Source organism: Mustelus asterias, chromosome 23, assembly GCF_964213995.1.
Source record: "Mustelus asterias chromosome 23, sMusAst1.hap1.1, whole genome shotgun sequence".
In the NCBI taxonomy this organism is placed as follows: Eukaryota; Metazoa; Chordata; class Chondrichthyes; order Carcharhiniformes; family Triakidae; genus Mustelus; species Mustelus asterias.
This window is the reverse complement of record NC_135823.1, coordinates 25077341-25092062: the sequence shown is the minus strand read 5'-3', so window position 1 is coordinate 25092062 and position 14722 is coordinate 25077341. Positions and strand designations below refer to the sequence as shown.

General features: G+C 43.1%; 1 protein-coding gene across 1 annotated transcript; it reads left to right on the top strand.

Annotated features, from left to right (window-relative positions):
* Nucleotides 1–331: 331 nt before the first annotated feature.
* Nucleotides 332–13617, top strand: LOC144510577 (mesothelin-like protein). The gene is made up of 11 exons (XM_078240130.1): nucleotides 332–436; nucleotides 2127–2241; nucleotides 3224–3255; nucleotides 3652–3721; nucleotides 6907–7088; nucleotides 7661–7807; nucleotides 8178–8311; nucleotides 9657–9790; nucleotides 9999–10093; nucleotides 10969–11155; nucleotides 12232–13617. Exons 2-11 carry the CDS (start codon nucleotides 2175–2177, stop codon nucleotides 12321–12323), a joined length of 1140 nt encoding a protein of 379 aa, XP_078096256.1. The 5' UTR covers nucleotides 332–436; nucleotides 2127–2174; the 3' UTR covers nucleotides 12324–13617.
* The last annotated feature ends 1105 nt before the right edge of the window (nucleotides 13618–14722 follow it).

Below are 14722 nucleotides of genomic sequence, written 5' to 3'. Positions count from 1 at the left end.
CCAGCGATGCCCATGTCCCACAAATCAATAAAATAAAAAATTGGTTGAGGAATAAATGTTTTCAGAGATAGCTTTCTGAACATGACGCCTGGTGTGGCATATTCTATGTGTTCTTAGGGCTAAAGAGAAGACCAGTAATTAAAAAAGAGAGAAACTACAGAGAATAGAATGTGAAAAATGTTTGCCATGAATTGACAATCTTAGATTTTGCTGGTTGGACAATAAAAATGCAAAACAGCCTCAGAGCATGTACCACCCATTTAGATGTCATCACTGGAACCTTTAAAGTGTAGGTTTTGTCAGTAAAGACGTAGGAGCCACACCTGGATTTGAGTATAAAAAGAGGCAGTAAGTGGGTAGCTACAGCTACAAGTTCTCAGTGTTCTATTCACTCTTTCTCTATCCAGTGCTCAGCAGATTACCCGCAAAACAGCAGGTAAGCTTTCAGGATTTGATTGATTGCAATGTATTTAATATGAATGATTTTATATTGAAATTAATAATACAGAATTTACTTTGGGCAAAGATTTGACATTTATAGCACATTGAAGTGAAACCAAACTTGGAAATTTTTCAGGTGGTGGTTTGTGTGCATCTCGGAGTACTAGCACATACCCCGCCAGTGACCATCTATGTGGGCGGCATCATGGGCGGCACGGTGGCACAGTGGTTAGCACTGCTGCCTCACAGCTCCAGGGACCCAGGTTCGATTCCCGGCTTGGGTCACTGTCTCTGTGGAGTTTGCACGTTCTCCCCATGTCTGCGTGGGTTTCCTCCGGGTGCTCCAGTTTCCTCCCACAGTCCGAAAGATGTGCCAGTTAGGCACATTGGCCAGGCTAAATTGCCCCTTTGTGTCCTGGGATGTATCAGTTGGAGGGATTAGTGGGGTAAATGTGTGAGATTGTGGGGATAGGGCTTGGGGTGGGAGAGTTATTGGTACAGACTTAATGGGCCGAATGGTCTCCTCCTGCACTGTAGGGATTCTGTGTTTGTGTGTGGAGCAAATGGAAACGTAATCTCCACCTGCCTGCTTCCACCTCTCAATAGATTATTATTGGCAGCAAGTGCATGCTTGCAAAATAATTGCACAATGAATCTTTTTTTTTCATACATTAGGTAAAATATGTTTAGCACAACTCTTAATCTCCCATTTGCTCCTGACCTTCTATTTTGCTTCACCTGCTCCACCCCCTCTTAAATCCCTCACATTTCTCCCTCTCTTTATTGCTGAAGAAGAGTCACACGGACTTGAAACATTGGCCAGAATTTTCCGGGCATTTACAACCCACGGCCGTTGCCAGCGGGGATGGAGAATTTGGCGCTCAGCCAAATCTTCTTTCACTGCAGCAGGATCAGAGAATCCCACTGGCGTAAATGGCCATTAAGCCTATTTCTCTCTCCACAGATGCTGCCAGATGTGTTGAGGTCTTCCAGAATTTTCTGTTTTTATTATTATAGTGGAAAATGTAACCTTATGCTCTACCGTGTGGCTTGAACTGTTTAGACTTAAGTGGTCTGTACACGTGTGTCACAGGTATGGTGTTGATGTGCATGAAAGAGGGAAAGTTTTGACTTTATGGTGTCTTTCACTGTTAAGAGGTCGATTGAAAAGTTTATTTTGAGAACATCTCCTCACAGATATTGACTGCCCTGCTGTGTACTTCAAATATCTTTCATTTCAACTGTATCTCACATTGACAGATATTCTTCTTGAGTTGAATCGTAAATAGTCTTGAATCCCTCCTTATAAAAGGCAAGATGAATAACTGAATAACTAATAGTCCTTCTCAAATTAGCCTGACTGAGTGAATGTTAAAAGCACTGGGGAGGGGGAAGAAGGTTGAAGCAATTAATCATATCATGATTGTCAACTTAGAAACATGACTTTGTGTAAGAAAATGACTCAATAAAGGAAAGCAGACATGACAGGCTAGACCAAGAACGCTGGAAGTGATCTGAGAAGAACTGACAGGATTGACACCTTTTCTCAAGCTAGTCACGAGAAGAGGAACCAGAAATAGAAAATGCTACAAAACGTTCAGCTTGTTTTCTTGGTCTGTGAACATTGAGGCCATTGCTTTTCACTCACCTCTAGAACATTTACCACTCTTGTTCCCATTTTACAGGAAAGTCAAAGTTGTTTCTGGTTTGAGAAGTGTCGCGTTTCACCAGTAATGATGAAGAATACAGTGTCAGCCAATCACACCTTTTCAGCGAAGCTCATGACAGTCACCATCGTTGGTAAGTCAATCCCTTTATTTAGCTGAAATTTGAAAAGCCAGTGAAATAAAAGCAATGCATTTTTTAGACTGCTTCCCTGAGCAACAACTTACTCACCAAATAGGCCAAACAGACCAACAGCCCTGTTGAAAACCTGATGGAAAAGGGTAGGCGGGCTCAGTTTCATATTTGGTTTTCAGATGGTATAAATCCTGCACTTAGAACTCTGTAATGCTGGCACAAATAAAAGCATCATCATTAAAACCATTGGAGCAATTTAATTTGTGGAATTCAGTGCCTCTGAGGTTTTGAATAAATTGTAGTGTTGACTTGTGTCTGTTACCAAAGAAATCAACTGAAATTTGACAAGAGGGATGTACGAAATATGAAGTGGTGTTATGCATTCCATTTTTTTGATCTTGAGGTTGCTGAAGCGTTTATGTGGCTTTGTAGTGGTTTCAAATGATTCACAGAGTACTTATTGCAATATCACAGCATCACACAATATTGCTTTAAAAAAAGCTCTGCTTTTGTAGGACCATATTCCTGACTGTGCCCTCCTCCATCCTCAATGGTCCTCAATGTTTAAGTACCAATGTACTATGGCTAGATGATTTGAATCAGTCACCTTTCCCCACTGAATTGCTGTGATCTGATGTGTTACCACATGGCAGGATTCTGGGGCAGCACGGTGACATAGTGGTGAGCACTGCTGCCTCACAGCATACACTAACCATGCTAAATTCTCCCTCAGTGTACCCAAACAGGCGCCAGAATGTGGTGACTAGGGGAATTTCACAGGAACTTCATTGCAGTGTTAATGTAAGCCTACTAATGACACTAATAAATAAACTTAAACTTAACATTCCTTACAACTATGGTTAGCCAACTTATGAGCTATTCGACACATGCATAAGTACCAAGATATGAAGCGTGTATGTTTTGATCAACAAATGTTTTGTGGGATGTACTTTTAACAGAACATTCTGCTGTTTTCTTTTAGGTTTCTTTTTGACCATCGTGAATGCTCAGCTGGTAAGAGAAATTTGACACCTTTCCTGCATGTCATTGCTAATTGTTGAAAATATAATTCAGTGACAAATCAGAAATCTCACAGTAATTTCAAAATCAGGTTGATTACATTGATTGAACAATAATTAATGAGACATTTGATAAATGCAGTGCAAGGTAGTGAGAGAACATGACAACATTGGCATCTATGTTTTGGTACATGTATAACCAGGTTGTGCTTATAAAAGTGGCAGAATCCATTTAAGAATATCAAAGGTGTTTTATGCTTTATGCTCACTGCCTGTATGACTTATTCCACAAGTATTTACAACTGGCTGTGTCTTTAAAGGATTAATTGTTCATTTAAACTGTATCACGTGAACAAATGTAATAATTAGAATATTATATTCCACCCTACAGGTTGTTGGTGACAAACAGTCACCAAAATCCAGGGAGATGTTGTTCAGAAAAAGAGTAAAGCGTGCTACTGGTAAGTAACAAGCAAGGAAACAAAGTATTAATTGATCTCGGCTATTATCTATATTGTCATTACCTGACTCTGCATCTGTCTCGGTTCTTCTGAGGGACGCTGAAACCCTCATCCATGCCCATGTTACCTCTAAACTTGACTATTCCAATGCACTCTGGCCAAAATCCACTTCTTCCACCCATTATGAACTTATGCTCATCCAAAACTTTGCTGCCCGTATCCTCATTTTCACCACCTCGTGTTGACCCATCAGCCCCAGGAACACTGATGTACTTTGGCTACTGGTTGGCCAATGTCTCGGTTTAAAGTTATGAATCCTTGTTCTCCAATCTCTCTACAGAATCATAGACTCCCTACAGTGCAGAAGGAGGCCATTCAGCCCATCAAATCTGCACTGATTCTCCAAAAGGGCATCTTACCCAGGCCCACCACCTCCCCTACCCCTGTAACTCCATGCATTTACCCGGCTAATCCCCCTAACCTACACATTTTGGGACACTAAGGGGCATTTTAACATGACCAATCCACCTAACGGGGATGGCATGATGGCACAGTGGTTGGCACTGCTGCCTCACACCACCAGGAACCCGGGTTCAATTCCTGCCTTGGGTCACTGTCTATGTGGAGTCTGCACATTCTCCCTGTGTCTGGGTGGTTTCCTCCAGGTGCTCCAGTTTCCTCCCACAGTCTGAAAGACGTGCTGGTTGGGTGCATTGGCCGTGCTAAATTCTCCCTCAGTGTACCCAAACAGGTGCCAGGGTGTGACGACCAGGGGATTTTCACAGTAACTTCACTGCAGTGTTAATGTAAGCCTACTTGTGACAGTAATACTAAATAATAAATTAATAACCTGCACATCTTTGGACCATGGGAGGAAACCCGAGCACCTGGGGGAAACCATGGCAAGCTCTTCCCAATCTCTTTCGTTACCTCTATCCCTACAACTCTCAGAGATATCTATGCTCCCTTCAGTTCCCGAAATTTAATTGTTTCACCACAGGTAGCCACAACTTAAGCTGCTGAGGCCCTAACCCTGCAATTCCCTCTCTAAATTCCTTTGTCTCTCTCTCTATCTCTTTTTCCTCTTTTGGCTTTCGTCAACTCCTATCTCTTTACACAAGCTTTTGGTTATCTTCCCTAATGTCACTTTATATCATTCTGTGCCAGATTGTGTTTGTTAACAATCTAGTGAAGCATTTTGGGGTATTTCATTAAAGTTGCCATGTTGCTGTAATGGACCAGACTGGATGTCGAAATGAAGGTCCTGCGTGCATATCATAAACATTTCTTCAGTTGTTCATGAGACATTAATTTTTGTCTAAAAGATCATTGCTCTGCACTTCCTGTGTCTCCCAAAGTTGAAACACTGAAAAAGACCAGTTCAGCTCAAATCCAGTAGTGTTTTACTCTACGGAGAGACTATGGCCCCTTGTTGAAGTTATAGAAACAGCCTTCGTCCCACCACCTCATGTTTTTTAAGGGGCCAACTAACAGAGCACTATCTTCCTGAAGAAGGCATTTGTTAATTTCTCCGTAAACACAGGAAAATGCTAGAAGACATGTGTAACCTTTGAAGGTAGAATAATTCCAATAATGTGAAGCAATCCCATTGTGTATATTTTGTGTGATTCTCAACACCAATGTCAAAATACAATGGAATTATATGACGTGGTTAAATTCAGTTTATTGATTCATGGGATGTGCGCATCACTAGCTAGGTCAGAATTTATTACCTATCTCATATTGCCCCTTCATAAACCGCTGCAGTCCATGTGGTGTGCTGTTAGGGAGAGAGTGGCCAACAGCACCCCCAGTGCTGTTAGAGCGGGAGTTCAAGGATTTTGATCCAGTGATAATGAAGGAACGGCGATATATTTCCAAGTCAGGATGGCGTGGTCATGAGTTTGAAAGGTGTTGCCTGAGGAGCATCTTGTAGATGGTACAGACTGCTGCCACTGTGAGGGAAGGGAATGTTGTTGAAGGGGTACCAATCAAGCAGCTTGAGTTGCCCTGGATAGTGTCAAACTTCCTGAGCTTTGTTGGAACTGCACTTATCCAGACAAGTGGAGAGTATTCCATCATACCCTGACTAGTACCTTGAAAATGATGGATATGCTTTGGGGAGCCAAAAGATAAGTTACTTACCAGAGGATTCCTAGCCTCTGACCTGCTCTTGTTACCACAGTATTTACATGGCTAGTCCAGTTCAGTTTCTGATCAACAGTAACCCCCAGGATGTTGATGGGGGTGGAATTCAGTGATGGTAATGTCATTGAATGTCATGGGGCAATGGTTAGATCCTCTTTCATTGGAAATGGTCATTGCTCAGCACTTCTGTGGCACAAGTGTTACTTGGCACTTGGCAGCCCAAGCCTAGACATTGTCCAGATCTTACTACATTTGAACATGGACTGCTTCAGTATCTGAGGAGTTGCGAATGACGCTGAACATTGTGCAATCATCAGCGAACATCCCCACTTCTGACCTTTATGATGGAAGGAAGGTCATTGGTGAAGCAGCTGAGGGTGGTTGGGCCTAGGACACTACCCGGAGGTTTGGAATAGATGAATAACATCCATACTCATTCTTCCTGCATTTAATCTTGAGCTCAATTATCTAATGGATTCTCTGTAAACCATTTAACTCAAAAACTGCCTGATACTCATTTCCATTGATTACTACTGAATGTACAGTAAGGAAACTGGAGGAACCCATTGAAAATTCCAGGCGAGTGTCCCTATAACACAGTATATATAGGGAGATAATATTGTAGCACTGAATACTTAGATTTTTTTCCTCCAGATGCTCTTAATAAAGATTCATTTTCACTTTTCTCCATTCAGTCCAAGTAAGTGAATGGTGAGGCAACCGTTAAGAAATTATTGCAGTCTGCATTCATAGATTTTTCTATCCATGACAGAATAATGATGGAACATGGAGGGGAGGGGGGGGGGGGTGGTGAGTATTATGAATGGAATGGCCTTTCTTCATTCTGGCTTCTCCTGCTATTTTATGCTGTGGATGAAGCACTGACCAGAATGTTCCGTGGAACCAGAGCCTTCCATTTCCTGCAGTGTGCTAAAATTTCAGATGCGCTGTGTGATATTTCATCCACTTCCTTCTGCACCCTTTCGAAAATTAGAGTCTGCACCATTCTCACACAACGAACGTGCTTCTTTTTGCAGAATGTACCGAGGACTTCATTTCCAGTGAAAAGGCCAATGACGCATTGTTGGCTGCAATTTACCCTGCTGACCAGTTGGATGCCTGTTTAAACAATAGTGTGCTGAAGACTAACCTCACTGAACTGGGATATATAGCTTTCAGCACAGATCAGCTTCTCATTCTGAAAAGGAAGCTGGGAGAGGTAAGCCTGCGAGATTTGAGGATCAGCTTCCTGTGCTGAATATTTCCAGTGCCCAAAGCAACTGACCATTAGGAGACATCCATTCATTATTGGCAGCTCACTTGGTAGAGCCTAATGGTCAATGGATGCCAAATAAAATGGCCGCCTGTAAAATCCTGGTGCATCTTAAACAACATTAGATTGAAGCTTTAGTGCTGTAATCGTTCCTCCAGTTACACACCTAAGCTGCTGTTTATTTCCCTTTCAATGGTAAGCTCAGTGGCCAAAATTTCACTTTAACTTGCCAGACTCTCTACCTTGAGGTGTGTTCCTGAGAGAATCAGGAAGAAGCAATGAAATTTGGAACAGAGCTAATGAAGAAAATGACCCCTCTTCCACAAGACCCCACTTGGTAGTGTGCAGTCTTGGGAAGTTCTACCATTAAGTTCTCTTGTAGGTATGACAGAAGAAAGAGATCCCATTTCACAGCCATATAAGAGAATTAGGGGTTGCAGCAACTTATTGAAAGTGTAGCTTTTGGAGGGTACGGACTTTAATCTAACTGATTATATATTTTGGATATTTTGAAACAGATCTACACAAATGGACTAGCGGAAGAACAAATACAACAGCTGGGATTCATTATTACTGCGTATGGTCCAGAGGAAATTAGCAAGTGGAATATAACAACTGTGGAAACCCTCGCACTCGTTATAAAGAATAGTCCAAATCTTAACACGGTAAGGATTAGCTGCCGGCTTCTGATGCATTGGGGGGATTTTTCCTGTCCCACCTGCCACGGGAATTGTAGCAGACAGACCCTGCAAAGGCCCATTGACCTTGGGCGGGATTTTCCGGTTTTGGGGCGAGTGCAGCTGGAAAACCCTGCCCGTTGGGTGAGATATTCTGACTGTTTAGGCCGGCGGGATCTTCCCGTTCTGCCGATGGACACCCCCTGCTACAGGTTTCCCGGCCACAGGGGTGGGGTGGCTGTGGATTCAATGGGAATCCCATTGGCAGCGGTGGGTAATTAGAAAAACTTTCCGAGTTTATACTGTGTGTGAAGCAAACGTGAATCGAGTGAACCTTCTCTGTTTCTTGTCATTTCAGACGAACACAATTATTAAAAATTACCTACGGGGCTCTGGGTCACTAAATGCTGCCGCATTGGATGTGATTGGTGGTACTGCGTTGTGTACTCTGAGTGAAGAGCAACTCCGAACCATCTCTCCCAGTGAACTAAAGTGAGTGTCAGATTCTCGAAAGTCACCCTGCCAATCTATTGTTTCATTCAGATGGATGACATTCTAAGGGCTCAACAAACCTGTTGAAGTCCAGAAGAACACTACGGCCTGCATTCCTTCGCCTGTGAGGCGCGCACACTTGACGAAACGCGCTTTCGGCCACGAATGGTCCCAGAACGTGACCTGATAGAAGTTTACAATATTGTGAGAGGCATGGGTAGCGTGGGTAGTCAGAGTCTTTTTCCCAGGGTAGAAATGTCAATTACTAGGGGACATAAGGTAAAAGGGGGAAAGTTTAAAGGAGACGTGAGTGGCAAGTTCTTTACACAGAGGGTGGTAGGTGCCTGGAATGCACTGCCAGAGGAGGGGGTAGAAGCAGATACAATAAGAGGCATCTTGACAGACACTTGAATAGGTAGAGAAGAGGGGTACAGACCGTGTAGAGGCAAAAGGTCTTTAGTTTAGGAAGGCCTCATGTGTCAGTGCAGGCTCGGTGGGCCGAAGGGTCTACTCCTGTGCTGTATTGCACTTTGTTCTCTCTAGCTGACCAATGAACAGGCAACCAGCATGGGACGCACCCTGATAAAGGTTCAGCGCTGCTAGGGGGGGGGCGAGAAAAAGGATCCTGGTGATTCCCCTCAGGGGGACAGGTGCTGTGGAGCAGTCTTAGGGAGCTGCAGACCTGTGAAAAATAAATATTGATAGGAAAACCATGCAAGCAGCACATTCATACATTAACCTCCGTTCCCAGACAATTGTTTTAAATTTTATTTCAGCCCTGACAGTTCATCCCGTCCTGGATTGAGGTTGTAGCTTAAACACAAAGGCTGCCTCGATAATCACTCCATTCAGTAACATTAAAATCTGCCAGACACATAAAAGTGCATTCCTTTGGCCCCATGAGGGGCTAAGTTGTCTGCTTGATGGTTGGTGGGCACGCTTCCGATTCTCGCGCACACCTGCCGACCGAAATATCGCTTGCGTGCGCGATGATGTCGGGACGTACGCTTGCGTGGAAAATTCACGCCTGCGTTTTCTGTTTGGATGAAGCAAAGCTTCAAAACGCTGGAAATACTCAGCAGATCCGGCACCATCCATGGAGAGAGAAACAAGAGTTGAAATGTCAGGTTGTAAGGCCATTGACTCGAAACGATTATCCCCGTTTCTTTCTAGACAGGCGCTGCCAGACCTGCTGAGCATTTCCAGCATTTTGCGTAGTTACTTCAGCTTCACAGCTGCCGCAGCAGTCTGCTTTTCGGAAAGAGAAACGATGACCTTGTCAATCAACACAGAATTCCAAAGTCCAAAAATATAAAATGCTAACATCAGCACCATTCTGTTGCAGGAAAGCCAAGCCACTCGATATCTCCACATGCACTCAGGCAAAGAAAGACATCATTTTTGGGATCGCTAAAGAAGCATTTCAGGATCAAGCTGGTGACATCAATGCTTATTATAAACTCATCAAACCATATGTCGGTAAGAAATCTGACACTCTGGTTTAAGAATTATTTGAAGAATTATTCAAGAACTTCATTTTCAATTCATTGCAATCTTTAGCTGGGAAGCTTGTAATTAATACCAAATAAATTAAATCTTCACTTTAGCTCCATATCGTGTGGAGTTATACATATAAATATATAAATATGTACAAATTAATCTGACAGATCTTTCTATTCTCTACAAGGTGGTGCACAAGCATCTGATTTACGGCATTTAGCGACTGGTAACATCAACATGGACTTCCAGACATTCAGCGGACTCAACCCAGTGGAAGTGAAAGTAGGTATCGATGGAGGATTGTAACATCATCCAGTGTTTCATTGCCTTACACACCAATCAGACACTAGATACAGTGCCCGAAAACAGTCATTCATTCAATCCACTCACTATTTATCACCACAGACCAGATCACTGTCACATAACTGCTATATTTATGACAGCTTACCTGGACAAAAACCACAAGGGGAACATTATTTTCTCAGCTGTGTAGAAAAGAGAATAACAAGAAGTTTGTCATATTTCAAGCAGGTTTAAAGTGAAACGAGATGAACTCCGACTGCTTGCCTGTTACTAAGCAAAGGATGTCAGAATAAATTTTCAGCTGTCTGTGATTTCCACGTCCATAATGGAAGTGAAATGGTGCAGGGTCAACAACAGACAAATGATTCATCATTGCCCAATTGTGTTCATGCACCAGAGACCATTTCACCCACAATATTTCTATATAGAGAGGCAATTTATAAAAACACTCTGCCAGAGACACACAGTTCTGATTGAGTGGAGAGAGTGAGATCAGGATTGGAGTTAAATCCATCTGAGTGGTGTTGTCAGCTGATGTAAGAGACTGAAAAGGCTGCAGCTGAGAGCACGTGGACACTCAGAATCAAATTGAATAGGAAGATGAAAGAGATGGAGTTGAAGGGATTTGGGAACAAGGTTGGTGAATATGTGATTCCGATTATTTACTTGCATGGATTGCACAAGACAACATATTTGGGTTGAGTGACCTGTCTTGGTGTTATCTCTGTATGTTTTTCTACCTCTGGCACTGCTTCAATGGTGATTCCTTCTTTCTGACATATCATTAAAAAAACTACATGGAATCAGGAGGCAACATGATCCTGGTATTATGATAGGACCAATTTATCTTTCAGAAACTCACTGCTCAGAACTTACGAGATCTTCTTGGAATAAACCTGAAATCTCTTAAAAAGAATGAAAATCATGAACTTGTGCGGCTTTGGGTTAACTCACACAGTGCCACGGATGTTATGAGTCTGGGAATTGGACTTCAAGGAGGAATATCAGCAGCTGGACTTGGGAACTTTTCCTTTGATGAACGTAAGTAGAATTTTACATCAGTCGTTCTCCACACTGATAAGGACATTGGCTGGTATCTAGGGTTGGTTGACACCACCAGGGGAGCAAAGTGGAAATATTTTATTTGAAAGTTGTGGGTCCTTGAGGATACTGATATATATATATATATATATATATATATATATATATATATATATATATATCTATCATCTCTTCCAATACATTTATTTGTGTCACAAATAGGCTTACATTAACACTGCAGTGAAGTCACTGTGAAAATCCCCTGGTCGTCACACTTCGGTGCCTGTTCGGGTACACTGAGGGAGAATTTAGCATGGCCAATGCACCTAACCAGCATGTCTTTTGGACTGTGGGAGGAATCCGGAGCACCCGGAAGAAACTCACGCAAACATGGGGAGAACGTAAAGACCGTATAGGCAGTGACCCAAGCTGGAATCAAACCTGGGTCCCTGGTGCTGTGAGGCAGCTGTGCTAACCATTGTGCCACCGTGCCGCCCATGGAAAGATTTACAGCACCAGTTAACACCATGTAATTGTGCTTAGTTAGACAGTATGGCAAAATAAAGTGTAAAACAAAAGTTTGAAAAGTTGAACCTCTTATAGAATCCCTACAGTGCGGAATGGAGGCCATGCGGCCCATTGAGTCTGCACCAACTCTCTGACAGACTGTCTTACCCAGGCCCTCTACCACACCCAATCCCTGTAACCCCATACATTTACAATAGCTAGTCCATCTAACCTACATTTTGGGACACTAAGGGACAATTTAGCATGGCCAATCCACCTAACCTGCACATCATTGGACTGTGGGGGAAACCAGAGCACCCGGAGGAATCCCACGCAGACACAAGGAGAATGTGCAAACTCCACACAGTCACCCAAAGCTGGAATTGCACCCGGGTCCTGGCGCTGTGAGGCAGCAGTGCTAACCACTGTGAAACCGTGTCGCCATGTCTGCTTCAGTGTGAAGTGTTAGTTGGGAAAGGTACTGTTTAACACTAAGAACAACATCAGCTCGTGAATGGTTAAAGAATGTTCTAGAGGATAACTATTGACAATGTGTTTCTTTATTTTAGCTTCTGGGAATGGCTCTGCTTCAGCCAACAGCTACAGTCTCCTGCTTTCCATCTGTCTCGCTGTGATGGGAACCACATTGCAATATCTTTGATAAACCCCTACTCAATCCATCTGTACCCACCATGTTAAGAAGAGAAAATCAGAGGTTCTGGTATCAAGTATCAAATAATGGATCTTAAATCCATGCTTTAACGGATTCAGCACATCGAGTGAAATCTGCTTATGACAAACACTTTGGACGGACTTTGAGCCAGCTTTCTAGACTTTGTGCTGATCGAGTGTAAAACCTAATAATTTAGAGACAACTTTGGATTGTCGCCAGAACATTGACATCCAATCGCAGTGGGAATGATTCTGTTTTTGCTGCTTGCCTCATCTCACATCACAATCTTTCTTATTTTTCATTTCTGTCTCCGGGGTGAATAAAGGTAAGAATAAAATTCTGCCTCGCTTTTACAGGCACTATACATAACTTGAACGGGTTTCATAATGGGACTGGTATTGACACGGCCATTGGTTGAACAAAACCTGCTCCCGCAGTCCAAAGTCCATAGTCCAAAGATGTATAGGGTTAGGTGGACTGGCCATGCTAATTTCCCCTTAGTATCAGGTGGATTAGCCGGGTAAATATGTATGGTTATGGGGAAAGGGCTTGGGGGGATTGTTGCCAGTTCAGACTCGATGGGCCAAATGGCGGCCTCCTGCACTGTAGATTCTATGATTGAAAACTTACATTAAGGGAGCTATAAGCCAAAGAGTATTGGGAGTACAGATATGAGGGGCACGACTACCATCTCCGCCAGGCAGCAGACACACCGTGGTGGGCTGTGAAACCCTGGCCAAGGTTAAGTGAAAATTGGCCATCTTGTGTGCCCTATTTTATGCAATTATGAAGGGAACTTGGATCCTTTTGTATATAGACTATTTAATTTATTGTATAAAGTTTCAACCTAGTAAGCGATCTATAAAGCTAGCTTATAAAGACTGCTTTTGTGATGTTAAGGATTTTTGAATGTATATATAATTCTTACAAAATTGCAGTTTTGTTCATCTTTGTGTCTATCCAATGGCCTAAATTGTAAAGGCTCTGATCTTGGAGCAATCTACAGTAAAGACCTGAATGTCTATGCTAATGTCTGCGCAGCTGAATGGAACCGAAGTCATGGTGCAACAGTGTATATTAGATTTAAGCGGTTACATAACTTTATATTCTCTATGTTAAGCAGTACTCAGTGCTGTTTCTGTTAATATTGAATGTAAACATAAGTCACTTTCCCATCTTTAAGCTATTTGATGCACTTATTTTATGATGTACTTATTGATTGATATTGTTCTGTTGTAAAAGAGTCATATTTATATTTTCAATAAAAGACAATTGAATTGCCCATGAGTTTGGTTAATTCTGTCACTCACAAAGATATAGGGCAGGAGGGAGCAGCATATAAGCTCGCCCTGAACACTGCACATCCACAGCAGCATTGGGGACAGCAGCCCCAGGATTCTGCCATGCTGATGTAGACCGCATGCTGGATGCCATTGGGAAGTGGAGGGTCGCCCTGTTCCCCCAGGGCATGCAGGAGACTTCCTGCCAATGTTGTGGTGGCAGTCTGGGAGGCTGTGTTGGGGACACTCAGCAACAACAGCATGACCAGGAGGAAGCTGAACCACCTCCTTCCAACTTCAGGAGTGAGTACCTACCTGCCTCCCATGGCATCGTTCCCATTCCCAACCTCTGCCAGCTAACAATCAACACTTCCAGCCTTCAAGCACTGACTATCGCATCTCCCCCAGAACCCCTCACATCCCCACCTCTCCCATTGGTCCCCACCATTATCTGGTATGATGGCCACGGGGGAAATCATCGATAGATCTCCCCATGGGCCTCGTAGCATACCAGCTCCCCTAATTAGGCAAGTAGAGGCTCCCCCCCCACCCTGAGTCCCGAAACCCTCACCCCTTCCAGGAACTACAGAAGACACTACAGCCCTGCACCTGTCAGGGAGTTGCCAGACGCCCCTTGATCAGTTTTAATTGTTAAGTTTGTTTCGAGAAGACTTGTTACATTCTTGAAGCAAAACGCAGACACCAACTGTAGTTCAGAGCAAAGGCAGTTTATTCGCTTACGAGTAAGCAGGCGGACAGTCGCTAGAACACAGTCTAGCAAGAGGGCGCGCTTAGTTAGAGATGGCACCCTTTTTTATACCCTTTTACACTGTATATGAATGCCTAATTTGGATCGATTAACGCTGCTTTCAGATGACCAATTAGGTCCTTTCTCATTGGTCAGCAATAATTAACTTCCAATCGCTTTTCTTTCAAAACAAGTTACCATGAGTTCATAATTAATCATTTCAGTTCCTCCTTATCGAAATAGACCAGGTTTGGCCATCTGGACCTGTGGTCTACTTGTTCCTTATGTTATACAGAAAGGATTCATAACTCAACCACTCGCAGACATGGGGTGGTTGACCGCATTCAGCAAGCTGAGGT